Raw genomic sequence first — 26,909 nt, 5'->3', positions numbered from 1 at the left:
CTTGGCGCCAAGGGCCACTTTTCTCCAAGTACAAAAGGTTCCACACCTTGAAATCCAGCCCATGCTCACAACTTGGCGAGCCAGCCTCACAGTGGGCACTGCCCCCACGTAGCTTCCTCAAGTGAGGCCCAAAAGGCAGGTGTGATACATTCTGGGTCAGAGAATAGGTGGAAATCAGCCGGGGTGGACAGGCCCCAGACTCAGCCCTTGTTAATGTGAGGTGATAAAACGTGGGTGATAATCCCCGTATTCCCTCATGGGGCCTGTCAGGACCAAATACTTCACAAACCAGAGCACCAATGAAGTAGGCTCCCACCTGTGGCCCTGGGAGCTCCCGGGTCTGAGGGTTCTACTCCTAACAGAGGCCATGAATCCCTGTGTGGGCCAGCGAAGGGGGGCCTTGCTCACTACCTCTTCCCCTCTGCTTCTCTACAGGCCTCAGAGGGGAGGAGAGGGGATGGGCCCACAGCCAAAAGCCCAGGGGAAGCCCAGACCTAAGGGCACATTTGCCTCCAGCACCTCAGGCTCAAGGACCTGAGTGCTAGTCTTGGCTCTGCTCTCAGGCAGAAGGCAAGGCCTTCCTCCTCCTCTCAGGGCCTCAGTTTCCTCCTCTACACAGTAGCGAGATCTAGGATTGATGATTGCTGAAGTCCTGCCAGCTATTACTCCCGTGCATGTCCTGTTCTTAAAGATCCTTGGGGAACATTCTCCTCATTTTAGCAGTCTCTGTCCACCATTTGTTTCTAACAGAGGGAAAGGCCAGCTGCTGTAATCACTCCATTCCTGGACAGCTCTGAAGCTGCCTGCCCAGACTGATGGCTGCCTAACAAGGAGTCGCCTCTTTCCCTGCCCCTGCTCCCGCCCTGGCCCCCGCCCCCTTCCCCTCCCATTTTGAGTCCCAGGACCCTACCTGGCCATCTGTGAACTGGCCAAACTGCTGCTGTCCTTGCTGGACCTCTGTCTGTGTAATCTGTAGGAAATCACAAGGAGGGAAGGGGTGAGCTCCAAGCAGAGACCCAGCTTCATGGCCCTCCCATCTCTGCAAGGACCCCGGGTGGCCTCCGTTACAACCAAGCAACCAGAAAGCCAGAACAGTGGTGGGATAGTGAGGATAGGACTCTGCAGAGGGTGGGCCCAATGCTGGAGGAGATAGAGGGCTGGCTCTTAATGCCTGCAGGCAAAGCCAAAGCACAACTGAGGGCAGAAAGTGGGGAAAGGGACAGTAAGGCTTCCTCCCTTCAAGAAAGACACAGTTCTCCCTCTCTCCATCTGACTCCAGAGTAGAGATGATAAAGGGCCTGAGCAGAGTGGCTTACTATTAGCTATGTATAGCTATGGACAAGCCATGTCCATTTTCTGATCTCTATTTGTGAGAAAGTGGGATCATCTTGTGATGAAGAGAGCCATCTATACCCAGAGAGGATTGTGGGAACTGAATATGGATCACAACATAACATTCTCACTCTTTTTGCTATTGTTCACTTACATTTTGATCTGATTTTTCTTGTGCAACAAGAGAATTGTATAAATGTTCCCACATATTTGATTTAACATATATTTTAACATGTATTATAAAAAAAAAAGTAGGATCAAAAGATAAAGTTCCTTCCATCACTGATATTCTATGACCTTAAGAGAATCTAAATTGCCTTTAATTTCTGTAAAGTACTGGCACTGCCCAGAATTCTGTGTAAGACTCAAGTAGTCAGAGAGGTGGTGAAGGGCTCCCATTCTTCTCCTTTGATTTGACATGGATGCAGATACACACATTTGGAGAAGGGCTCTTTAAACATCCCAGAGGCTGTTCAGAACCTGGAAGCCTCATTTTTGGCTCCTTCCTTACATTTCCCCAAATGAGATCTTTGGAGACCTGCTCTAGAAACCTAAGCCTGTCACCACTGTCAATAGATGCATCACCAAAGATGCAATTGTACCAGACGGGTCCAGTTCTTAAACGATCGCTGCTTTTTTTGGGTTCAAGGGAAAAGGATCCATTAACAATGTCCCTTTTCTCCCTCAGCAGCGGGCCCACAGCCCATGGCAGCCACCTCCCTTCATCATCACTGCCCATGGAAGCCTTGTCCTTTCCCACCCTTGCTCCTCTCTTGCTGGGAAAGCCACCCACTCTTCATATCCCTGATTCGCCCTCCAATTATGATGCAGTTCCTATGACTCCATGATACCTAACGATAAATCCAAGTGGGAACATTCAAGCTCAGCAGGCTTCCTGAGAGCTGAAGACGACTCTGGGATATGGCCTGCCCGGGGGGCCATGCCAGCTGCTAGGCAGCGTAGCACCCAACTCTGCCAGCCTGGGTCACTGTGGTTAGGTCTCTCAAGCACTGCAGTGGCACTCTAACTCCAGACACAAGTTTTGAATTTGGCTCTCCAGCTCCTGATCCTGAGTCCCAGGGTGCCCCGCTAACATTTATAATGGGAGTGGGAGCCCAAATCATTCCAGGGAGAAGGAAGACCTCCCCTAAGGAGGCCCTCTGCCCTCCCGAGGCCTCAGTACCCACCTGCTGTGCACTAGCCGCAAGAGTCTGGATCTGTCCCTGAACAACCTGGGTGCCTGATACAGGCTGTGCTAGGCGGATATACTGCAGCTGGCCAGCGTTTAACTGCACCTGGATGGGGCAGACAGACAAACAAACAAACAGAGACCTCGATTAACCTGAAACATGTGAAGGTGCTTATTTCCATAACTGGAGCCAAAGAAAACTCAGCCCAAGAACACAGACTGTCTTCACCTAGGCTGAGCTGTCAAAGCAGGCAAAAGAAAGTGATTGGCTATGGCGGGGAAGGTTTCACTGACTTTGGAAAAAATAAAATGGCCCCAGCGCAACTGCTATTCTTGTGATTTCAATGAAACTAGAGAATCTCCTCACTTGCCAGGAAGGCCACACTAGTTGGCTACCCTTTCCAGAGCAGAAGCCCCAGCACTGCCCCAAGCTTGAATCCAGCAGCTTTCTTTCCTTCTCTCCCTTCCCTTCATGACCCAGCCCAAGGAGGCTCCACTCCTCTGAAGGACTGGAGAGAGAGAAGACAGGCTAAGGGAGGAAGAGGGGGCGCTGACTGCTCCGATGCTGTGAAGAGCTCCAATGTCTGCCAGGGACCCGATCAAAGATGGCCATCGCCCTGCTGGGTAACCTTAGTACTCACTACACCCATATCTCTTCAGACAGAAAGTGAGTGCTATGGGCCACCACCACCCCAGAGAGACAGGGGTAACTGCAGCTGGAAGACATGTCTTTTAGGATCTTGTAGGTTTGCCCATGCATGTCAATATGATGAAGTGAATAGATAAAAAGTCAAAAACAGACTCCCACAGAACATTCAGAGTGGCCTGGACAACCAAAGCCTGAAAAATACTCACATATATTCATGACGCAGTTTCAGATGATAAAATGATAACTGTGCAGCAGTTCCTAATGCTGCAGGGAATGGGGAGCCGGAGAGGTCACAGTTCAAGGGAACAGCCCTGGAGGCCCAACCCCCAACCTTTACTTGAGCTAATTCTACAGTTTTAAACATTCACCTGCAAATAGAAATGTGTGCACCTACAAAAGACACACATCAAACAAATGGTGCTCGGTTTCTGGTTCACATTGAGCTTGTTTGTACTCCTGGGCTCTCTGCTCACCTGCAATGGGAGCTTCCTAGCCCGTTATATAAGAGCCTTCTCCATTGTGGTGCAGCTTTCCCAAATTCCCTATAGGATCAAACTTCCCTACAGGGAATGTCACTTTCCCAAAGGTCTCCACAGAATGCTGAGTTTCGGCAAGAAAAGTGCTGATATGACACTGTATGCTGCCCTCTGTGGGGTTAAATAAATAAGAAGTGCTTCCCCCCACCAAGAAAGGTGAGACCGTGAGCCCCAGACGAAGGAGGGCAGGGGAAGAAGCATGAAGCCAAGGGATGAGGGCAGTGGGAAAAGCTGCCAGAGAAAGAGCCAACTTCCCACCTGCAAAGCTGTTTTAATTCCTTTACCAGAAGCCTTCCATAGGTCCACCAACCACTATTTGTTTGTTTCAAAGAACAGAGAGCTTAGCAGGGGGTCAAAGAGTCACCTTCCTCTTAATTTTGTGCCTAATGGCAGGAAACTTCAGGAGTTAAGGAAGGGAGGTTTTCTGTGGGGCAGCAGCTTGACAATGCTAAAATCCTAGTCCAAATCCCAGCATGTTATCATGACAGGGCAATGCATCCTGCAATCATGGGTAAAGTGGGAGGAGGCTTAGCAAATCTCACCTGCTGCAACACAAATCATTAGGGTGGAGCCTCCTAGGCTCTTGCTGAATGGCCCACATAATGAGGGATGAAAGATTAGAAAAGATTCATATGGTCATTGTATGGAAATCCTGCTGTGGCCCTAGGAAGAAAGACAGACCTCCAAAGGGGATTTTAATTCCTAGGGAAGGAAGACCACTAAAGAAATGGGGAGGAGAAAGCAGACAAACACACTAGCTGCCTTAAAATAACTAAGAGTGCTACAGGTAGAGGACCTTGGTGACAGAAATGGGAGCAATGAGTGCAGAATATCAGTGGCCAACTTGATAAGAAGAAAAAATCTCCAAAATATTCAAGCTATCACAAAGATTGTGGGAAAGGCTCCTGAGGGAGGCACATTTCTTCCTCACTGAAAATCTTTAAGTCGATGGAATGACTGCTTTAGGAGGAGAATGCTTTAAGTCAGTTAGTCAACAGGCATTTATTAAGCGCCTACTATGTGTCAGGCACTATGCTAAGGGTTCCTAAAAAAGGGATCTTGCTCAAGTACGGGACTAGATGTTCTGAGGTTCCTTTCAGCTTTGAGATTCTGGGATAAAAATGATTTTAGGATGACCAGTGTAACAAAGTTCTAACTGAAATCTTTGGAGGGAAGCTACAAGTTTCCTCTTGGCTTCTACTATTAAAGCCACTGGTCCAAACCATATCATTTTTTCCCTAAAGGGAATGTTCCCAATCTTTAAGGCGTTTGCCTAAAGTTTCCTTCAATTACTCCAAAGAGAATAAAGACTTGGTTCTACAAGTGGCATGGCTTTCCTTCTTACCTCATTTTCTTTGAAGCTTTCCCTTGGGCCCTGAATGTTTTCTGAGCATCCTGACATACCATCTTGGCGGCAGTGTCTCAGTGACTACTACCGGCTTACACAGGCAGGTTTTGGACACTAAGGCTGAGGAGCTCAAGTCTCCCAATCTTTGAAGGGCTGTCACAGGAAAGAAGGATGAGACTTGTTCTGCTTCGCCCAAGAGTGCGATTAGCAACAATGAGCAGAAGAGGCAGCTATACCTATTGGGGGAGTTGTACAATAAGAGAAAAGGCTGCCCTGAGAGAAGGCGAGTTCCCAATAATGAAGATTTCTCAGTAGAGGATGGGTAGCCAATCAGACATGATGGGCTGAATCAAATGCCTTTTGAGACCTGTTCCAATCCACCATTTCATCTTCCATGGGAGACTTCACTCTTTCTCTATGATGGTTATGACACTTTGGAGCCAAACTCACTGCAAAAGTTCCAAGTGCTAACACATCATTCACTCATCTTCATTTGTGCACACAACAGGATCAAGACAGATGTCACATGTATGCAGAGAGGAGAAAAGTGGCTGTTCACTCAGAATGTAGAGGCTTGCCACAGTTCTCTGTTCTCTCCTTTCCTTCAACTGTCACCAATTTCGGTACCTTCAGATGATCATGAAGGACCAGAAAAGTCTGGATAAAGCTATGTAAATGATGAAATGAGCTATATTTCCTCCTGAAGGGGCAAGGAATGGAAGAGCCCCTACAGGTAGTCACTCGCTACTATGAGAAATGCCTTTAGTAGTAAAGTGAGCAACACAATGAACTTTTAAGTCACAAGAAAACCTAGGAGACAGGGTTAAGAGAGGTAAAGGGAGAAAGGGAGAGAGAAAGGAGAAGGTGGTTGGGAAAAAGATGGGCAGAAGAGAGGGAAGAGAAAAAAGAATAATTCAAGAGAGGAAAGAAACAGAATAGGGAGGAGGGGACCAAGGACAGGGAGGGCAGGAAGAAAGGGAAAGAGCAGAGAGAGGACAAACCAAAAAGCCAATCCTCCTCAGAAATAAGATACTCATGGCTCTGGGGGTGGGGCTAGGAATCAGTCCACATTGAAAGAATGGATCGGTTAAATGAAAGCCAAAAATACACTTTACTGCGGATTCCACTGGGAACTGACTCATGAATATGCAACTAGTGTATTTATGGCCTTCCATAGACACCTCTCCCTAACCCATCTAGAGGACTAATGCAAAGGGCCGGCTGTGCGGCCTCAGGCCAGCTCCATGGGCAGGGAGGCTGGTCCTCTCAAAGCCTCTGAGGCAGATGGGCTTACCGGAATTTGCTGGATTTCCCCCGTGTTGGTGATGATCTGTTGCATCACTTGCATGGTCTGTCCTGTGCTGCTTGGTGCCTGCTGTGTCTGGCCCTGTGGCTGGGCCTGGACGATCTGCACCTGCTGGCCTTCTCCAACCTGCATTGTCACTGGGGTAGTCTGGTGGCAAAGGACAGGAAAAGTGCTGAATTGGAGGGACCAACAAAATGGTCTAAAGGCTAACAAGGACAGCATGAGAGATACTCTTCTTGTTAAATTGCATTTCTCCTTGCTGGGGTACTTGCCACTAAAGATCAAAAACAAAGTCAAAGTTTGCGGAGTTAAGATCAAAGAGAAAGGTTAGCTTGAAGCCCAGAGAAGATCAATTTGGGAGCTTCTAGGTAGTGGTGCTCCTCTCCAGGCTGGGCTAAAACCTTGTGGTCCCATTTCTAGAGCCCAACTGAAAAACGTTCTAACATGAAACCGATGAAACTGATGAAACAAGAGTCAGATGATGCAGGTTCCAGCCCATGGCTCTGCCCTCTTCAAAGCTGAGGAATCATAGGAAAGGCACTGCTCCCCTGGGACTCAGCTGCCTCACCTGTGATTCTGGCTCTCAAACACAAGATTCTAAAGAAAGTCATTTTAGTCTTTAAATGCATCTTGTCCTCCCTTTCCTGTCCTGGCTCAAGAATCCCTGGGTAAGTGACAGATGCCACTGGACACATAAGACCTTGGGCAGGTAAAGAAAGGGAGCTAAACCTAGACTGAAAAGTGCCTTTAATTTCAAGCCATCAGCCAACATTTTACCGAGCAGGAGAATCAAGGGAAATAATGAATAGTAATTTTTGGACTTTGAAGGTCTACATAAATGTCTGCTGTTATTATGATTCCTATTATTGTGTGTAGAATCCCTGTAGAGCATTTTCCTTTGGTCTTTCTTTAATATTCTTGTGGTTGAATCAAAGGACAGGAAAACCAGATTACATTAGGGGTTCAACTATGCCCAGAGACGAAAAGTTACTGACTGCTGAGATGAGTGAAAATATCATCCTTGTTCCAACACTGGACATGAGAAGAATCTACTGGCCTTTTTCGAATGCACAAATAATAATGCAATGAAAATCAGCTGGGTTTTGTTTGCCCTGATATCCTTAAGCGACTGCTTTCCTGTCTCTGGATCAAGGTTTCTTTCTCTATAAATTTAGATTTGACTAAATGCTCTCCCGGGCCTAAATAGCTTTGATAATTTAGAATTCTATAAATGCTTAAATAACTTCATCCAAGAGGATGAAAGAATTGCTTTGGCTCAGAAATGACTCCAAATGTCACCCGTCCACTAGGTCCACCACAAATGCTTTCTCTAGCTTGGGCATGTGGTAGTAAGCAAAAGGAGGAGGCTAGATCCCTGACCACCCCCCTTCCGTTTGGATCTTCATGGGGTAGCTGATGACATAAGCCATGAAAAGCACAGAGCTTAAGAAGACCCTTTCCCTCCTCTGCAAAATGAGGAAGAAGGAATATGACCTTCAAAACTCCGTCTGGATCAAAGCATCCAGGGCCTTAACTAAACAAATTATCAGGAAATTGTGATTTGGATTCTCAAGAAGGGCATTTAACAAAATTGATTTGACAAAAACAGAGGACAATGGATTTAAAACTAGCAATGATTCTAAGAAGCACGACTCCCTCATTTTATAGCTGAAGAGATTACAGATGGAAGAAGTTTGACTCAAGTGCCCAGAGCATTGCCCCACATCACGATAACTTTCATAAGCTGTTAGGGATTCCCACATGGATACATGTGATGCACTGGATGCCACAACCTACTGCCCTCTTTCCTGAGAGGTAAGGTGTGAGGAGGCTTTGGATATAGGGATCCACAAAATTTTTGATGGAAGCTTAAGGGTTGTATGTATTTTGAAGCAGATGACAATGACATAGTTCTTTAAGGTATTTGTGCTTTTGGAGGCAGCACAGTTTGGGGCATAGAGAACAAGCTTATGAGACTAGAAAACCTGGGTTCCAGTCCTACTTCTCAGACCTGGGGAAAGTTGTTCAGTCTCTCCATATTCTGTCAACATTAGTTGTTCTCATCCTAGTGGCAGAAGAGGGAATCTACCTGCACTTTCCTTACCAGGAATGCCCTCCATCAATGTCATCACAAGCCAAAAGGTACTTCCCTCCCTCTGGAGAGTGGTTAGAGCCTTTACTCACCCACTCAGAAACAAGAAAAGGGAAAAGAAGTTCTAGGCTTCTTTATCAAGGTTATATCCAAAAAGGATGGAGGCAACTGTGGCCCCAACCCACTGCAGGGTCTTAGGTTTTAACTAGAGGGAACTGAGGCTTTCTGGGATAAAAAGGATCAGAGCTTAAAATGAATAAAAACAGAAATCAACATGTAGATTCCATGACCAAGCAAACAACTCCCTCCAGAAGGAGTCTATCTTCAGGGAGCTGAGGGGATTTCTTCTACCCCATCTTGCCATCTCTCAGGATGCCAGGTGCCTGACACCAGTGGGGCAGGGAAATGGCAAGGCCTTAGAGGGAGGTAGTCCCAGGATGAAAGCTCCCAGAGAGCAAAACAGGGTTTCTATTTAATTTTTCCTACACAGCTAGCACAGCTAGCCCCTCATCATATTTTCAAAGATCTTCTAACCTGGTTGCTTCACTTGATAGACCAAAAAATGGAGGTTTCCCACGCAGAACGTTAGTGGTCAAGCTAGGATTGGAACTCAAGCCTCCCAACTTGCCATCCAGGGCTGGCAATTAGGATTCATTTTCTGCTCTTCTCTGATCCCATTTGGAGCCCTCTGCTCAAATCTAGACACCACATTAGGAGGGCCATTAAGAAATTGGAGCCAATCCAGAGGAGGGCTCCAGAATCATGAGGGGGCAGGATAATAATAATAAGAAGAATCAGTTAAATTGCAGATCTAAATTGAAAAGGAGAGGGTGGCAGGGGGGAACTGAGTAGGTAGGACTGAGAGCAACCCATGGGATAAGACTGATGTTTTCACTGATGCTGAGTGAAATGAGCAGGACCAGGAGATCATTATATACTTCAACAACAATACTATACGATGACCAGTTCTGATGGACCAGGCCATCCTCAGCAACGAGATCAACCAAATCATTTCCAATGGAGCAGTAATGAACTGAACTAGCTATGCCCAGAAAAAGAACTCTGGGAGATGACTAAAAACCATTACATTGAATTCCCAATCCCTATATTTATGCCCACCTGCATTTTTGATTTCCTTCACAAGCTAATTGTACAATATTTCAGAGTCTGATTCTTTTTCTACAGCAAAATAACATTTTGGTCAGGTATACTTATTGTGTTATCTAATTTATATTTTAATATATTTAACATCTACTGGTCATCCTGCCATCTAGGGGAGGGGGTGGGGGGGTAAGAGGTGAAAAATTGGAACAAGAGATTTGGCAATTGTTAATGCTGTAAAGTTACCCATGCATATATCCTGTAAATAAAAGGCTATTAAATAAAAAAATTAAAAAAAAGACTGATGTTTTCAAATACTTGAAAGATTTTCATGTGGAAGATGGGTCAGACTGGCTTGGTCCCAGAAAGCAGAACCAGGAATGATGGGTAAAAAAGGCAGAAAGGCATATTTTGGCTCAGCAGACGAAAAGTTCCTCTCAGAACTAAAATGAACTGCTTCAGGGGGTGGTGGTTTCTCTAAATCTGGGGAACTTCTAAGAGGGGGCTCCTACTCAGCAGGTTAAACTACCTGCCCTCTGAGGCCTCCCCGCTCTTGCACTTGAGATTTAGTGTGACTCTTTTGTGTCTGGGCAACCAATCTTTCCTCTTGCTTTCTGCTCACTTCCCACCATAACAACATAGCAGTTATTAATTTTAAAGTCCAGGGAAAATGCTTTTGGACAACCCAAATATGGTTGGCTCACTGACCTGCCCCTGCTGAGGCTGGGCAATGATGATCTGTCCTGACTGAATGGTAGTGGTGGAGGTGGTGGTCTGCTGGCCAGTCTGCTGGCCCTGAACCTGGACGGCTGCTGCAGGCTGCTGGGCCAACGTAAAGTAGTACTGGACGGGCTCTGCAGGAGTCACAGATTGGCGCACCTCCTCCTGTGGGGCGGAAGCAGACTCAGGTAAGAGGAAAAAAGGACATACTCAGCAAACAGCAATTGCAAGAGCCAGAGCCATGGCTGCCGCCTCGGTGAATTTCCACTCTTTTCCCAACACACTCGCACATTCCCCTGCCTGATGCTGATCTCTCCACATCCAAAGCCAAGGGAGAATGGAATTCCAAGAGCCTGGCTATGCTAAATCAAACTAAAAATAACTGTTTTCAGAGGCCCCACAAACCATCCAGTCAAACTTCTGAAGTACAGCATAATCATAATCACCCATTTCATGATGAGCTGCAAATAATTACTGCAGCACGCAGTAACCCCATGCACCAGGCAGACTTTCCCCCAAGCAAAGTTCTAACTGGAAGGTGATAAAGCCCCGTGGCCCTGAGACTTCGTCCTTCTATCCCATGTTACCCCTCTCTCTAAAGGAGAGTATTGCCTTGATGTTGTGCAGTAAAAACAGCAGAGCCCCACTGTTCTAGTGGCCACCCACTGCTCCAATGTCACCATCAAACAGCCATCCCAGCTCTGCAAGTCCAAGGTCAGGGCCCAGCTCACAGCAGTGCACTCTCTGGGCTACATTTTTTAAATTGTGGCAATCACAAGCCACATTTGTTTCCTGATTCCAGCAGAGGGGTCTTGCACAGTGGAGCAAGCACTTAATAATTGTTTACTAAATGGACTGTATCGAACCATGAAAGCACTGCTCAGGGACATGCTGAATGGCTTTCCTTCCATCCAGGGCCTGACCCACCCTTGCTGGCGTGTAAGACCTCTGGACAGGCCCTTCTACCCCCTCCCACAGGGAGAGCTGTCTTCTTACGAAGTTCATCTGGGGTTTTCCATGGCAGAAGGAGTAAACAGCCCTCTCCCAGCCACCTTGAGCTCACAGCTGAGAGTGTAGGATGTTTACACACACTACATCATGGTTGTCTCCTGAAGAGTCCAGAGATGCCCTTGCCACTGAGAAAACAAAAGACAGCACAGAGCCCAGCACCTCCTGGGGAGGTGAGGCCCTATATTGGACGCTAAAAGAGCAATAATAAAAGCATCACAGAGATACACAAACTAAAGAATTATTTACCTGATATCTATCAAATAAAGACTTTAGCCTCATTAATTCACTAGCTTATTCTAGACCAGTAGTTCTTAATTTCAGGTCTGTGATTTAAGGAAAAGACAACTGTATTTCAAATTAATTGGTTTCCTTTTTAATCCTATGCAATTAAAGACATCATTCTGAGAAGGGGGTCACAGATTTCATCATATTACCATGTAGACACACAAAAAAGGGCTAAGAATCCCTGTTGTAGACTAATGGACATTGCAATTTAAAAAAAAAAAAAAAAAAAAAGTCATTCCTAAACAGAAAGACAAGGAAACACCTTCTTTAAGGTAGAATATACATTCCTAACCTGATGCAAAATCCCCATCTCTCCTGCTCTTCCCTCCCTCAAGAGTCACTGAAATGGAGGGCACACTGGGATCCTGAGCAGGATATCAATAAAAAGCCAGCTCCCACAACTCAGAAAATCTGAGGATTCAGAGAGCATCTATTACAACCCTTCATTGTGCAAGTTAGAAACAGAGGCCCAGAGAAACAAAGTGATTGGCACATAGTCACACAGGTGTACAGCGACAGAGGAGAGTCCCCGAGGGCATACCCAAGGTTGCTTCTGCCTCTGCTCCCAAGGCAGAGGCTCCAGGGAAATCCTGCCCTGATGCAGAATTGGGAGACGTAGTGTGGAATGAGCACCTGCCTGCTGACGTGTTTCATGGGGTGGGAGGGGGAGGACCCAGGCTGACAAATGATAGAGAAGCTGTCCAGAAGAAAGGCTCTGTATACTACTCAGCAATGGATTATGTGCCTGCTAACCAGGACAGGGCCCAAATCCCAGGGGAACCACAAGGAAAAGCTATGATCTGGGAAAGGTTACAACTTTCTCCAAAGTTAGGGTCCATTTGGAGGTGGCTACAAACCTTCTGACCCTGAGAGGTTGGTCTGGTTAACATGTGATCCAAGTTGTCCTTTTCCTCTCCTGGCAAGTGAATTTTGGAGTTGGGGGATGATAGCAGCTATCAGAAAGGGGAACTTTCCTGCTTTGTCCTTTATACGTCTGAGGCGATCTGTGGCAACAGAATCTGCTGCAGCCTCATGAACACCGAAGGGGATGGGCCTCAAACCCAGAACAGGCTGCTCCCTCCTGCGCTGGAGGGCAGAAAAACCTGTTGGGATGGTTGCAATTCCAAAGTGCACCCTTGTACCCGAAGGAAAGAAGCTTTCTGCCTTCATAAAGTGGGCTTGCGAGGTTAATGTATCACAAGGCTCCAGACAGGCAGAAACAACTCTAGACCTGAACCTGTTTATACTGAGGCCCAAGGAGAGAGAGGTGTCCAGTCTTTTATTTTCACTCTGTGGCCTCTGTTGCCAAAGCAGCATAATAGTGACACCTCTGGCCCCTTCTCCCCAGAATAACAGACGTTAACCTGTCAGCTGGGACCATGTGGCGGCAGAGATAAAATACCAAGTCTCGCCTTGGCCAAAAGACAGCCGTATGATCTGTATTTTTGCAGCACTGCTGAAACAGGCTTCATGTAGCTTTTCCACCAAGAAAAACTACATTCCGTCATCGAATCACCAAAGCTGAGGACTGCACTGAGAAAGCAGTCATGCCTTTTGTGGGGGAAATGCAGAGGGGTGGGGGGCTTCTCCTTCTAAAGGATCTCATTACCACTGGGCACCACCACCTGACAGGATAACCCCAAACAGCCCAATCAGCTCCTTTTAGAAGCAGCTGCTTGCAGTCAGCCTCCTCTGGTGTGGCAGATCCAAATGGGTGAGCAGAGGAGCTTGCCCGAGCCACCCAAAGACTCCCCTAGCTCTCATTCACGACTGCAGGATGACAAGGAGAGAGGTCAAGATTGCTCCCACTCTAGGATGAAGCCCTTACCTGGAATTATTTTAGGACTTGGGCCAAGTTGTTGCGAAGCATCAGAAATGAGAACACTGCATTCTCAGAGGTTCCTTTGCATTGGAAACAGTTGGAACATGGTGAAGGAGGAAAATAAAGAGTAAATGCATGTGGGGTGGGGCACTATACAAAATGGGATGAAGAAACTGCTCCCCAGAAATCACTGCCTGAGAAAACAGGGATTTCAATAGACAGCATCCTCCAACTCACTTTTAAATATAGGCCAGATAAAAGATCACAGGTCAGGGAACTTTTGTTTGCTCTTGACCTCCTGTGCGAATTCCCAGAAGCCCCAACAGGGGAGGCCTGTCCACCAGCAGCCTCCTGCCACAGCAGTCTATGGCCAACTCCTGGACTGCTGGGGAGAGCAAACTGCTGCCTTTTTCAGAAAAGAGAGATTTGGAGAGTTGGCTGTTTTAAAGTAGCTCAAGAGGTGCCAGCCTATTTGGAGCAAGGGAGAGCTTCGTGCCCATAGAGGATTAAAAGTGCTATCTTGGAATTTCAGGCCAGCTTTCGACAATCTCAACCCTTCAAAGGCCAGACAGCAGCTGTCCTGAATGGGAAGTCAATCAACTGCTCCACTAGCTACAAAGAGCTAGACCTGAGCAGGAAGAAGCTGTTTCAGCTCTATGCACTTTAAAAAGCACCTGAGCCAGGACTTCTCCAGGGCCTTCATGCTTGGGAGGAGGCACCGACTATGTACTGGAAGGAGCTAAAAATATGAAGAAGGAATGACACGACCCTGAAGAAAGTCTAAGAAATACTCTGCTAGCCCCAACAAGAGCAAAGAGCCAAAGACACGGGAAAAGAAGTCCTCACACACCTCTCTGTAAAAGGAAGCATTTATCATATAAAGGGGTGAAACAAATTCTAACAAGGCCGAATCCGTTTGTGGCTTAATTTGCCCAAGATGGGAAAGCTGGACTGAGTCCCTCCTACAGGTTTCTGACCTACTTCAGGTGTCCCTTGGGAGTGGGGCCAGAGAAGCCCGTGCCCCTTGAGGCAGCACTGCTTCCCACCCTACTTGTGGCTGGGATGCCTGTGGCAGCCTGCCGCTGTAAACATCCGACTGAAAGCTCCTCCAAGCACCTTACAGCTTCCAGTCAAGGATGTTTACAGTGGCAAAGACTGCCCAAAGAGAGCTGGAACACAGCAGTGCCGCTCCGGGGGGTAACAGAGCCCCGTCAGTTCCAATGGCGCTGGCGGATCAGACCAGAAAGGTTCTGCACTCCACCTCCCAACTCAGGGCTGCTATTCTCACTGGCTGAGGCAGACGGGCAGAGTGTGCAGATGCAGCAGGATTGTGACCAGAAGTCATGACCACCATGTCACTCAACAACAACACTTAACATTTTACATTAAAAACACAGGAAGAATCAAGGCTTAGTGCCCCAGCCAAGGAGCTCAAGGCCTCTTCTTTCACAGACGGGGAAAGAGTCTTCAAGAGGAAAGGAAAGAAACATGCCCAAAGTCACAGAACCAATCTAGGACCCAGGTCCTCTTTACACCGGGTCTCTCTTCACTGTCCACCCCAAAAGTACAGTCTAAAGGGGATCTAAGAAGTCCACCAGTCCTACCTCCTCATTCTACCGAGGGAGGCTCTGAGGCCAGAGAAGTGAATGATTTACTCAAAAATACTGGTTATAGAGGCAGAATTTGAACCCATATCCTAAACCTCCAAATCTAGCACTTTCCATTGCACCATGCTGTCTCCTGCATTTCCTATGTCCCTGAAACCAAAAGGAAGAGAGCATCTTTCCAATCATGTTAAGGAATGATCTATAGGTGATGAAGGATGTCTGTCCTTTGGGTAAAAAGGTAGTGAGGGGCAGAGGAAGGAATGGGAGTGAAAGCAGCCCCACTGGTCCTTGATATTGTTTAGGGAGCAGCTCTTCTGGAGCAAAAGCCCAGGTTCTCCGGTGCTGCAAACACAGGGCCTGGCACCACACACTGTCCCCAGCAGCCAGGAGGGACTCAGAAGGTGTGGGTCTGTGGTGCCTCTCCCACTCCGTAGTCAGGGTTACAAGGAAGCATCCTTCTGCCCTTTGGGCCTTGACTGCCCCTCAGGAGTTCTTGGCAGTTCTAGCCCCCAAAATGTGTCACTGAGGAGCACCACAGTCTTGGTGTTGTATTTGGAGCCCCTTAGAAGGGTCTTCATCTTAGACACTTCCTAATCACATGACCCCAGGCAAGCTACTTAAAATTCTCTGCATCTCAGTTCCCTTTATCTATAAAATGGGGACAATAGTTCTAGAAACACTATCTTCTCACAAGAACTGTTATGAGAGAAATGTTTGCAAGCCCTAAAGCACTATGGAAATGTGAGTTGTTTTAAGATGTGTGACACTGGGCAAGTCACTTCATCTTTCTCTGAGCCTCAATTTTCTCATCTGTTAAATGGGGATCATATTACTAGTTCCACTTACCTTCGAAAATTGTTGTAAGGAAAGTGCTTTGCAAATTGTAAAAGTGAGCTAGCTGTTACAATGCGCTTGTACCTGAGGTATTTTATTTGCAAAATGACCCCTCAGATTCATCTTTTGGATTTCTCTTATTCCTCCCTCTCTCCCTCCCTCCCTCTCTCTCTCCCTTCCTGCTCTGTCCTGCAGAGTTACCACGAAGGCACTGAACAAAGCAGGGAGGACAGGCAAAAAATTTCAAGGTGACTTCAGTTTACGAAAAAGAAGCATAAAATACAATTAGCTACATTGGTCTCGGAAGGAAATAAATTTACTTGGTTAGAACATTTAAAATGCTTTGGATTCCCCCCTCCACCCATGACAATAAAGACATGCTTTCTATTCCCAGCTCACCTGACGCTTGGGAGGTTTTAGTTCATCTCTTGGAACAATATCGATAAGAAAGTCGAACTGGTCAAATTTTGTAATGGCCATGGCAATGTCATTTCTCTGCAACAATGAGGAAAGAGGGGAGGGAAGGGAAAGGAAAATGAAACATGGACCCAAGAACAAACTGACTCAACATATATCCAGGGCCAGAATCCCTGGAGAACAAATGACTGGTGAGGGCACAATCCCAGATTACAGTTTAATGGTAGTATCCCCACGTTTTTATTCTATTCTAGACTCCCTAACTGTGAACAACTCAAAGCCTCAAATAATCAATCACATTTAGCAATGAGGTGGGAAGGGAATCTTATGATGCATGTGATTTCTAAACCATTCCCAAGGTCAAAAACATTTTGATCAGACATATACCTTGTGCCGGGTAGTCCTTCAAATGGACCATATTAAACTGGCACATTTTTTAGAAACTAAGTAAAGAATGGCCCATCTTGGACTACAAGTGCGAGAACTTTCTAACCGAATGACAATCCTGTGGCAAGGGTTCAGTCCTCTCTGGAGTCTATAGAAGTCAAAGCTTCCAGCCCCCGTGATGTCACAAGCAGAGAACTTCTTCCCCCCATGCAGATACCAGCTTTCCCATAGTTCCTTCTTACAACACTGTCTGAGGCTCACAGAAATTAAGTTACAGTTCAATAGCTAATAAATGTCCCAGGAAGAACTCAAGTTCAGATCCTGCCTGCCTTTCACTCCAGCACAATGACCACCACACACTCTGCCTATGTTTTCCATATACTGTTCCAAAGTGACAATTTAAACCAACCTGGACAAAACCTTTTTATATTTACAGTATGTGGTTTTGGTGAGTACAATACCCAAGTCTAAGGTTGTACTGAATACAGGAGTGAGAGGTCATCCAATTGGAAGGTAGATTAAATCTCCATCTGGCTAGAGACATGTGGTTAAGTGCCCATTTTCTGGGTATCCTTATTAAAAAGCAAAACAAAATCCCAAACCTCATCTGACCTCAAGCGCAGCATTATAATGGTGCAGTGACTCTTTTAACTAGATGGGAGGGAATGGAAAATTTCTGAGTTTTTTTTTCCTTCCCTTGACTGTGATGGCCCCAGGCCACTGAAATGCAAAACTCCAATCCAACACTTTTGCCAACAGCGAGTTTGATAAGACAATTTGCTAGAATGTGGGCTACAAACTCTCCAAAGCTGAAGCAGAGCACGCACATCAGTGTTTGTCAGTGCTCAGTAAAAGGAAAATGCTGGGCCACATGTTTGGTGGCACCAACTCCCTAAATATAATTTGGGAAGGAGGAATAAGGGGGAAAAAAGGGGGCGAGGGGGGCCACCGGGAAGAAGAGGAACTATATCTCTATGTGTTCCAGACCACTTGGGAAATGAAGATGAGCTTGAATTAGTCTGACAGTGACTTAAATTAGGATGCCCACACCTAGTCTGTAGCTTTTTAAAAAGCAGTACAATTAAGCTGATACTGATTGTTAGTTCCTGGGGATGATGGGGAATAAGTCTTCACCCTTAGAAAAAGATAATAGAATTTCCACCAAAGGCAGTCGGAGGTCCAACTAGAGTCAAAGAATTAGAAAGGAATATTCCAAGAGCTGGAATCTTTCCTACCACATCCCTTAAAAGGGATAGTCATTTAGGCTTCCTGTGAAGATCAACCTTACCAGAAAACCAATTAACTCTTAACTGTTAGAAAGCTTTTCTTTACAACAATCAGGAATGTATCTTTTTTTTTTTTTTTTAAATTGTGTCCACTACTTCTAGTTGTGCCTTCTGAGGACAAGGAGAACCAATCATCTTTCTTCCTTGGCAAGTCTTCATATACTTAGTTCTAGTTCCACTAATCTTGCCTCCTCTACCTTAGGTATTGAAGTTCCTCTAAGCACTCTCCCTACAATGGCATCTCCAGTGCTCTTACTCCACTGGATATGCTCTAGTCTGTCAACACTCTATAGCTTAGTACTTAGAACAGAGTTTGATGATCCAGGTGGAATCTGACCGGTGACAAACCAAAAGGATTCCTACTCCTCTGGTTCTGGACATGAGTTCTTTTTTTAATGCAGTCTAAGATCATCATTACCAGCTTTCCTAGTTCTGCAAACTATGAAGTGCTTTATAAATATAAGTTCTGCATGGTAGTATTAGTTGCCATGTTATGCTATTCACTCACAAGGCTCTGACAGCTTACCAAAACCCAGGATTTGATAAGAATTTCTATTATCCTATGAGCCCTTGTTTGGCTGAAGGGCAAAAAGGGTAAGGTGCTGCAGTCATTACATGACAGTAAGTATGCAAAGGGGGACAATTAACATTCTTCCAAGAAAACTGTCAGTACTACATCCTCCTCCCTGGGAAGAAGGCTACAAAAGACTGATTTAAAGGAGAAGAGATAATGTCCTGCCTCTGAACCAAAACCACACAAGCTAAACAGACTAGAGGAAGGAAGACACCAGATTTCACTTGGGCTGGAGAAGCAGTAGCCAATTACCTGAAGAGTCCGACGTTTGTTGTCTTCTGTGTGAATCCAGGCCCTTAAGGTCAACTCAGTAATGAATATCTGGGCAGCCTTGGCAAAAAGCACAGGGGCTTCAGCACTTATCATCTGGAAGAGAAATCAGAGTTCCCTGAAGGTCTCATAGCTAGGATACCTAATGCTCCATTTACCTCCTCTCTTGTCCTTAATGAAGAAATTTAGAGCCTAGAGGAGGGAGACGAGAACCAGACAGTGATTAAGAAACAAAGGGCTTAGGAAGGGGGTGGTGGAAAATAAGTGTGAAAAAAATCAATTCATCTTTCTCTGTCCAGTTTCCCCATCTGTAAAAGGAAAATTAAGTCTTTGTTCTACCAATCCCAGAAGAAGGCTATAAGGAAATAAGATAAAATGTAGAAAATGTGATAAAAATATTAACATTATACTTTCTGTGATAGCAAAAAAAAATGCAAACAAAAGTGAGTCTCCTAGAAACCACAACCTAAAATCAGTGTCCTTCTGAAGGTAGGTCAAGAACATGATCTTCCCAGACAAATAAGGAGAACTGATACACTGTCACTACTATAAAGCCTTCCAGAGCTCCCAGCATATGCAGTCCAGGACAAAGCAATTCAAAATGGTACAAAAATATTTAGTCTAGCAATGAAGGGATTCCAGCCCTGATACTTTTTATGAATCTAAGAAAAAAATTAAATTACATTTTAAAAAATGAAATAAAGTAACTATCCATTTATATCAAAACAGTAGCATATGAATGTGATATATTATTACTGGACTACAAGAAGTAATGGATCAAGGAATATAGAGAAATTTAAGAAAACATATAAACTCATGCAGAATGAAAAAGTAGAACCAAGAGATCAGTATTACAATGTCTTCAATGTTGTAAATAAAAACAGCTTAGATTAATCACAATGACTGATCTTGGTTGTAGAGAACAAGAATAAAACACACACACATCCTTCTAGGTAGGGCAGCAGAGGACAACAGGTATGGAATGTTAAATATCCTACCAGTCAATTTTGCTCAACTGTTTTTTCTGTTACAAACGACAGAGGGGATATACTAAGAAATGACTGTGTTGTAAACAAAACAAAACAAAATAATAAAGGACAGCAACAAAATCTTATAGTTATTCTTAAAAAAAAATTGGATGAAATAGTCAATAATAGTCTTAAGATTTACTACTATCGCTGCTATTGTAGAAAGAGGTTGCTGTCTAATAAGAGAATTGCAAAGTTATATAGTGTATACAAGGCAAAAAAGGACCACAGAGAACACCGACTAAAACCTCTTCATTTCAGATAAGGAAAGTGATGTCCAGAGAATGGTAACAACATACTTGCATTCCCCTGGCTGATAAATGGAAGAGCCTGCTTCCAGCCTCAGACACACTATTCTTCCCACTAGCTCCCTCCACCTCTGCAGGGAGGGGGCGTTTAGGTTGGAAAGGAATCCTGAGAAAGCTGCACCCAAGTACAGGGCATCTCTTCCAAAGAACTAGTCCAGAAGAGTCTATAAAGAGCTTATTATGCCTAATGATTGGTCATTCTCTTTTTTTCTATGAGACAATTGGGGTTAAAAGATTTGCCCAGGGTCTTCAATGCATCAAGTGATCATTCTCAAGGCCAATATCTTGGAGATAACAAATAGGTGATCAAATGATACACAATGCTGGTCATACCACTTGACTTGAAAGGGAATATTCAAAAGTCCAAATTTTGAGGATCTCAGTGATCTTACAGGCTTCAAATGCAAACAATTTTTATCATCATCATCTTTTCAAACCATTCCAAATTCAGGACACATGACATTTCCATTTGTGAACCAGCCACAATACTATGGGCAAGAAGAGACCTTACAAGTCACCTACTCCAACCCTTTCATTACAGGAAGCAGGTAAAGTTCAATGAGATTAAAGGACCTGAGAGTAAAGCTAGGATAAACCAAATTCACATTCTGACTTCAAAATGTAAGCCTTGCTGAGAAAAATGTATCTGAGACTGTTATTAATTAAACCTTGTACTCTGGGGAAATGAGCAGAACATCCTCCCATGGGAAGTGTTTAGGGTTCTAGGTGAAGTAAAGTGACATGCTGCAAAAGTTTACCTTTACATCTTCATCCAGTTTCATAATCTTCTTAATACGAGCTAGTGGAAGCTCTTGCACACGGAAATCTTTCTGAAACAAGCAGAGAGGAATATATATACACACATACACTATTATCAAAACGATGGACAAAAGAAAATTTCAAAATATGTTCAAACTGTTGGGGAGAGGGGGAAAAGAGCAAAGTGTGGAGAAAGGAATTTAGAAAAAAAAAGAAAGAAAAAGGTAAATCTTTGGTACTCCACTTTGGCCTCTTACCCATAAAGCCTTGGAAATATCCTTACATTTCACATATACCATGACAAACTTTCTTCAGTTTTCTAATGAAAGTATTTGGTTGTTTATGTGTGAAAGCAGCGAGTTTCATTCCCCTGTGCCTATCCAAGGGATACAGCTTTTTGCATTCTCCTCCTCAAAATCCCAGCTTTCTAAGATCACTTACTTAACAAATGGAGATACTCACGGTGCTACACTACCCATTCTTTATGGCTATGAGCTTTTGGGCAAGTGGGATGGCATAGTTCCTGTATCAAGGGCCATCTGCAATAGCCTGGTGGTTGTTTGGCCAGGTTCTTCAGGAGCTCCTGCTAATTTCTGCCTTATCCAATCCCACAATAAGCATCACAGCTCTGCAGATTCCTTGGGGGGTTGGGGGGGGTGGGGGTGGAAGGGAGCAGGTACATGGGTCAATCAGGAGGTCCTGCCATTTAACATTCAGGTTAAACATGCCATGTGATGCACATTACTAGTTCTAGCTTCTAGGCCAGGACTAATCTGAATACAAACATGTTGAACTACCTGTTAAGCTGATGCAGGTGCTATATCAGTCTACATGAAGTGTGGACCACTCACGGCCCCTTTGTGACCAGAAGCCTGGGCTCTTGGTGGCCCTGCCAGGAGAGTGACAGTTCTAGCAGCTCTTCCCAAGCCAGAAAAGCCTAAGGAATGCATCCAGCAATGGCAGACCTGCAGAGCGGAGGAGGAGGAGCCTTAATGCCAAAAGGGCCTGCTAAGGATGAGGTAGGAGAAGGAGGAGAGGTAACAACTCGGAGGGAAAAGGACGGGGCACCTACCAATGCACTGGATGACAGATCAGTGAAGTAGGAAGGAGTGTATGGAGCCATGTGTGTTAACACAAGGAGAAATAGGAGGAGAAGATACTTTGCGCTTTATGAAAAGGACTCAGGAGTACCTGTGTTTATAAGCATGAGTCTCAGTGCGTATGTGGATATCCACATTCATGTAAGCAGGCCTTTTCTGACAAACATCATTCAAGTATTTAAAGTTACAGCATTTTAAAAATTTATGTACATCTGTACACATGACTGTGACAGATACAATTCTAGAAAAAAAAAATCAATTGTGAATTTTGGAGCAGCAAAGGAAAAAGAGCAGTAAGGCTACAGATTAGTGAATATCAGCAGAATCTCTACAGAGGCTAAGTGTCAAATGATTGGGTCTATAAGTGGCTAAAAACGTGACTCATTAAAACACAATATGCTAGCTCAGGGATTCTTGTCACAAACCCATAAGGTAGTACCAATGCCTAAAACTCAGCATAATTAACAAGCACAAATAGAGTATATTTTCAAGCTCCCTAAAAAACAGAACTTGGGTCAAAGAAAGACACTGTAATATTTTATCCAATTTCATTAGTTTGATTCCAGAAGAATATCTAATAATACAATACTAGAACCCCTGACATCTTTGTATCTTGTGTATAACTCAGGGTTAGACACAATAATATATAATGACTACCCAGCAGAACAAAATGTAAACAGCAATTCCTCATCTTTTCTGTTCCAAACATTTTTAATGGAGATTTCTCTAACTAGTCCTCAAAGTTTGGCAAGACACATTCAAGGGCAGTTTCTGACAATCTGGCAGGAGAGATAAGGGAGAAGAGAACAATTATCTATCTTGGAAATAAAGTATAATTGGTCTTCCCGCTTTTGTGGCATTCACTGGTCATGCAAGAAAGTAATTCCACAAAGAAAACTAGAATCACTCATGAGTATGGATAGAGATATTTCTATTCTATTCTAGAAAGATTATTTCCTTTAGCTCAGAATACTGTAGTCAAACTTCCACCAAAGTGGAAGGCTTTTCAAAGACTTCTTAAACCCTAAGCATAGTCCTAGAAAGAGCCTGAATTTGGAACCAAAGGACCTGAATTTGAAAACTGGCTCTGCTACTTGGTACTGTCCTCTAGAACAAAAATTCTTCATATGTAAAATGTGGGGGGTAAGGGGTGGACCAAGTAATTTTGAAGCTTGTTTACAGCTCTAAAAACTGTAATACTATATAACATCTTAAATTTATTATTAATAGCAAGTCAAACCTAATCAATAATTATATTGTTTTCACAATAGTGTTATTTTCCTTCCTTGCATCAGCAACTGGTCTGGATATCTCAGAGACATGTGGCTAAGAAAAGATTACAGAAGCCATCTAGCCCTAAGTTTTTTTTATTTTACATTACTGGAAAATGATCCACAAATAGAAAAGGATTTACTCAAGATCACAGGGTAAAGCATGAGGCTTTGGAGTTGGGACACCCTAGTTCGAATGCCAGCTGTGGGACCTGCCAACCATATGACACAAGAAGTCATTTATCATTTACATCCCCGAACCAATTTCTAGAATGAGATGATACTGAAGTAGTTACTTCACAATACTGCAGTAAAGGCCATAGAAAATCTCAAAATTTTAGGTAAACATCAATTATTATAGAGAAATAAAACACAGATTTAGAGTAAACTTTGCCTCAAAGAAGAATTATGATAAGAAATTTCCTCAGGCCACAAGGGTGACACATTTTCCCCAATGTGTTGATTGGCTTTATTGATTTTTTTTTAAAAATCTGTTAAAAAATGTGGATCTCCAGTTCTAATGGACGTGGCCCTCTTCAACAATAAGATGAACCAAATCAGTTCCAACAGAGCAGTAATAAATTGAACCAGCTACACCCAGCGAAAGAATTCTGGGAGATGATTATGAACCACTACATAGAATTCCCAATCCCTCTATTTTTGTCCGCTGCATTTTTGGTTTCCTTCACAGGCTAATTGTATACTATTTCAAAGTCCAATTCTTTTTGTACAGCAAAATAACTGTATGGACATGTTTACATATATTGTATTTAATTTATATTTTAACATATTTAACATGTATTGGTCAATCTGCCATCTGGGGGGAAGGAGGGGAAAAGTTGGAACAAAAGATTTTGCAATTGTCAATGCTGAAAAATTACCCATGCATATATCTTGTAAATAAAAAGTTATTAAAAAAAAAAAAAAAAGATAATTAACCTCATCTCAAATTGAATAGCTTAAAAAAAAAAAGTGGGGATCTCTGAAAAGATACAAGAGAAACCTAGGGAATAGAAAAACAAAACATGAATAAAAATCTTGTTAAAAAAGATATAATGAAACATAATTATAATCTTGGAAATCAAATAAAACATACCTGCCTCTTGGTAAAAAAAGATACACAACTGTAATCATGGCCGTCTTTGCAGTTGGTACACACTGTCATTCTAACAGTTGCTTTTGCTTAACTCATTTTTTTTTAAGGATCGCAGATCCAGAGCTAGAAAGGACCTCCACAGTTCAACCATCTCAATTTTACAGGTGAGAAAACTGAGTCAAAGAGATGCTAAATGACTTGCCCAAAGTCATCTCAATAGAACAGAATTCAAATCTATGCCAAAAAATTTAAATCCTATATTTCACAAAAATTCCATTCAAAATAACTGGAGACAATATAAAATACTTTTATTTTATCTACAAGTTAAGACAAACCCAGGAAGTATATGAATGCAATTATAAAACATTTCCCACATAAATAAAGATTTAAAAACTGTGGTTAAAAGGACAGAACAGGAAAATGCCAAATGTTGGAGATACCGAAAAATTGAGACAGTAAGTAATGCACTGATGATGGTGGAGTTGTGAACTGATTCGACCATTCAGAGATCAATTTGGAACTATGCCGCAAAGGCTATAAAATGACGCATACCCTTTGAGCCAGCAATACCACTACGAAATCTATATTCTAAAGCAGGGGTCCTCAAACTTTTTAAATAGGGGGCCAGTTCACTGTCAGACTGTTGGAGGGCCGGACTATAGTAAAAACAAAAACTTTGTTTTGTAGGCCTTTAAATAAAGAAACTTCTAACCCTGGGTGAGGAGGATAATTGTCCTCAGCTGCCGCATCTGGCCCATAGCCATAGTTTGAGGACCCCAGCTCTAAAGGAACAAAGATATGTACAAAAATATTTATGGCAGTTCTTTTCTGGTGACAAAGAACTGGAAATTGAGGGATACCAATAAATTAAGGAATGGCTGAATAAGTCATTGTATATGAAGCTGATGGAATACTATTGTGCTATAAGAAATGATGAAAAGGATGATTTAAGAAAAACATGGAGACTTATATGTTCTGATACAAAGTGAAATGAGCAGAACCAGGAAAGCATTGTACATAGTAACAGCAATACTATAAGGAAGATAAACTGTGAAATGACTTAGCTATTTTCAGCAATACAATGATTCAAGATAATTCTAAGGACTTATGATGAAAAACGCTATAACATGGCCAGAGAAAGAGCTGATAGAGACTAAATGCAAACAAAAGCATACTTTAAAAAAATTTTGTCTTTATTTTTCTTGGGAGGTTTTTTAGGGTTTTTTTAGGTCTATGTGATTTTTTTTCTTACAACATAATATGGAAATGTTTTGCATTACTGCCCTTGTATACCTACATCAATGAGGAGAGAGGGGGTGGAAAGAATTTAAAAACTCATTTTTTTTTAAACCCACAATTTTGTTTACAAGTAATTGAGAAAAAATAAAATTAAAAGTAAAAAAAAAAAATTCCATACTCTTTTAAATATACCATGTGTTAAAGGTAGGTGGGGAAGGCAATATTGGGAAATGACTGTGGCATTAAATTTAAAAAAAAAAAAAAAAAAAAAAAGGCATCAGTAAAAAATATTAAAAAAAAAAAAAAAAACATTCCACAGTAAATCCTGATCTGTTGGGTTGAGGACTCCTAACCTAGGCCAAAATATTAATCCATGATGTTTCTAAAGTCTTTGGTGGTCAATCCGTTCACAATGCTGTACATCCAATCTCTGTGACCATAGTCTACAAAAACAAAGACTAATGCTCTCTGATCCAAGTTCAGAGAAGACCAGGGCTCCTTTTTTTTTTTTTTTTTAAATCTATTGATGGTACTTGAAAACTCTAATGTTAGTTTTCAAGAAGGAAGAATTACCAGCAAGGATGGGGAGTGGGAGTAAAGATAGGGTTAATTCTCTCTTATCTGAGCACCCCTACAAAATAGCTGCCATGGCATTCCTGAGATGCAAACTGCTGAGTCTCACAAAGTCTAAATACACGACACTACCTTTTGGATGAAACCAAATCGGAGTTATGAGCCAAAGAAAAGTCAATTAGTCCCAGTTGTGCTCAAATACCTCTGAGTATCAAATTGTGATGAGACATGTAAGGCTTTTCTTTAAGAGCTCCCTATTCCAACACTGCCACTCACTTTCTCCAGAGACTAAAAGGGCCTGGGCTACACAGGATGTTTGGTAACTGGTCTTCCCACCTCTGACCACCAAATCCTTAAAGCTGTCACTCCAGCAACAACAAGGCAATCTGGCTGAACAACAATATTCGAAATGTCATTGTCTATTGGGAGGATATGATATCTCAGTGTGTGTGCATGAGAGAGGAGGAGAGACAGAGAGAGAGAGAGAGAGAGAGAGAGAGAGAGAGAGCGAGCACAGAAGAATGAGATTCTGAAATGTTTTCTTTCTGAAACTCAGCTTTTAGCAGCAATCACAAGAAGGCAAAGCTGGCCTTTTTCCTCTATGTCCCAGGAGGTCCAAGAAGCTGAACGCTCAATTCTAAATAGAGGTCCCTTGATTATTCTTCTCAGTAACCAAGCAAGAATACAGTGTCTTATCTCTGGACAGTGCTTTACAATCTTGGTGTGCTGTGGCTTTTAACTAATTTCTACTCAAATGAGAAGCCATCTG

The 26,909-nt window shown here is 43.4% G+C and overlaps 1 protein-coding gene and 2 non-coding genes across 8 annotated transcripts in view; all 3 read right to left on the bottom strand.

The window, feature by feature from the left end:
• NFYC (nuclear transcription factor Y subunit gamma) overlaps positions 1-26,909 on the bottom strand; it is an 87,454-nt gene that overhangs the window by 1,264 nt on the left and 59,281 nt on the right. For all 6 annotated transcript variants that reach the window (XM_031962258.1, XM_031962262.1, XM_031962263.1 and 3 more), the window contains 7 exons: positions 20,861-20,932; positions 18,749-18,862; positions 16,232-16,327; positions 10,262-10,438; positions 6,349-6,507; positions 2,520-2,627; positions 911-970 (listed from right to left, as the gene is read on the bottom strand). In XM_031962258.1, coding sequence (XP_031818118.1) covers positions 911-970; positions 2,520-2,627; positions 6,349-6,507; positions 10,262-10,438; positions 16,232-16,327; positions 18,749-18,862; positions 20,861-20,932 — 786 coding nt within the window. The remainder of the gene's footprint in view (positions 1-910; positions 971-2,519; positions 2,628-6,348; positions 6,508-10,261; positions 10,439-16,231; positions 16,328-18,748; positions 18,863-20,860; positions 20,933-26,909) is intronic.
• Positions 11,241-11,390, bottom strand: MIR30C (microRNA mir-30c). Its single transcript, NR_105715.1, has one exon. It is a non-coding gene; the product is annotated as a microRNA mir-30c (primary transcript).
• On the bottom strand, positions 14,417-14,566 carry MIR30E (microRNA mir-30e). The gene has a single exon (NR_105714.1). It is a non-coding gene; the product is annotated as a microRNA mir-30e (primary transcript).

Source organism: Sarcophilus harrisii, chromosome 3, assembly GCF_902635505.1.
Source record: "Sarcophilus harrisii chromosome 3, mSarHar1.11, whole genome shotgun sequence".
In the NCBI taxonomy this organism is placed as follows: Eukaryota; Metazoa; Chordata; class Mammalia; order Dasyuromorphia; family Dasyuridae; genus Sarcophilus; species Sarcophilus harrisii.
This window is presented reverse-complemented; position numbering and strand designations above follow the sequence as displayed.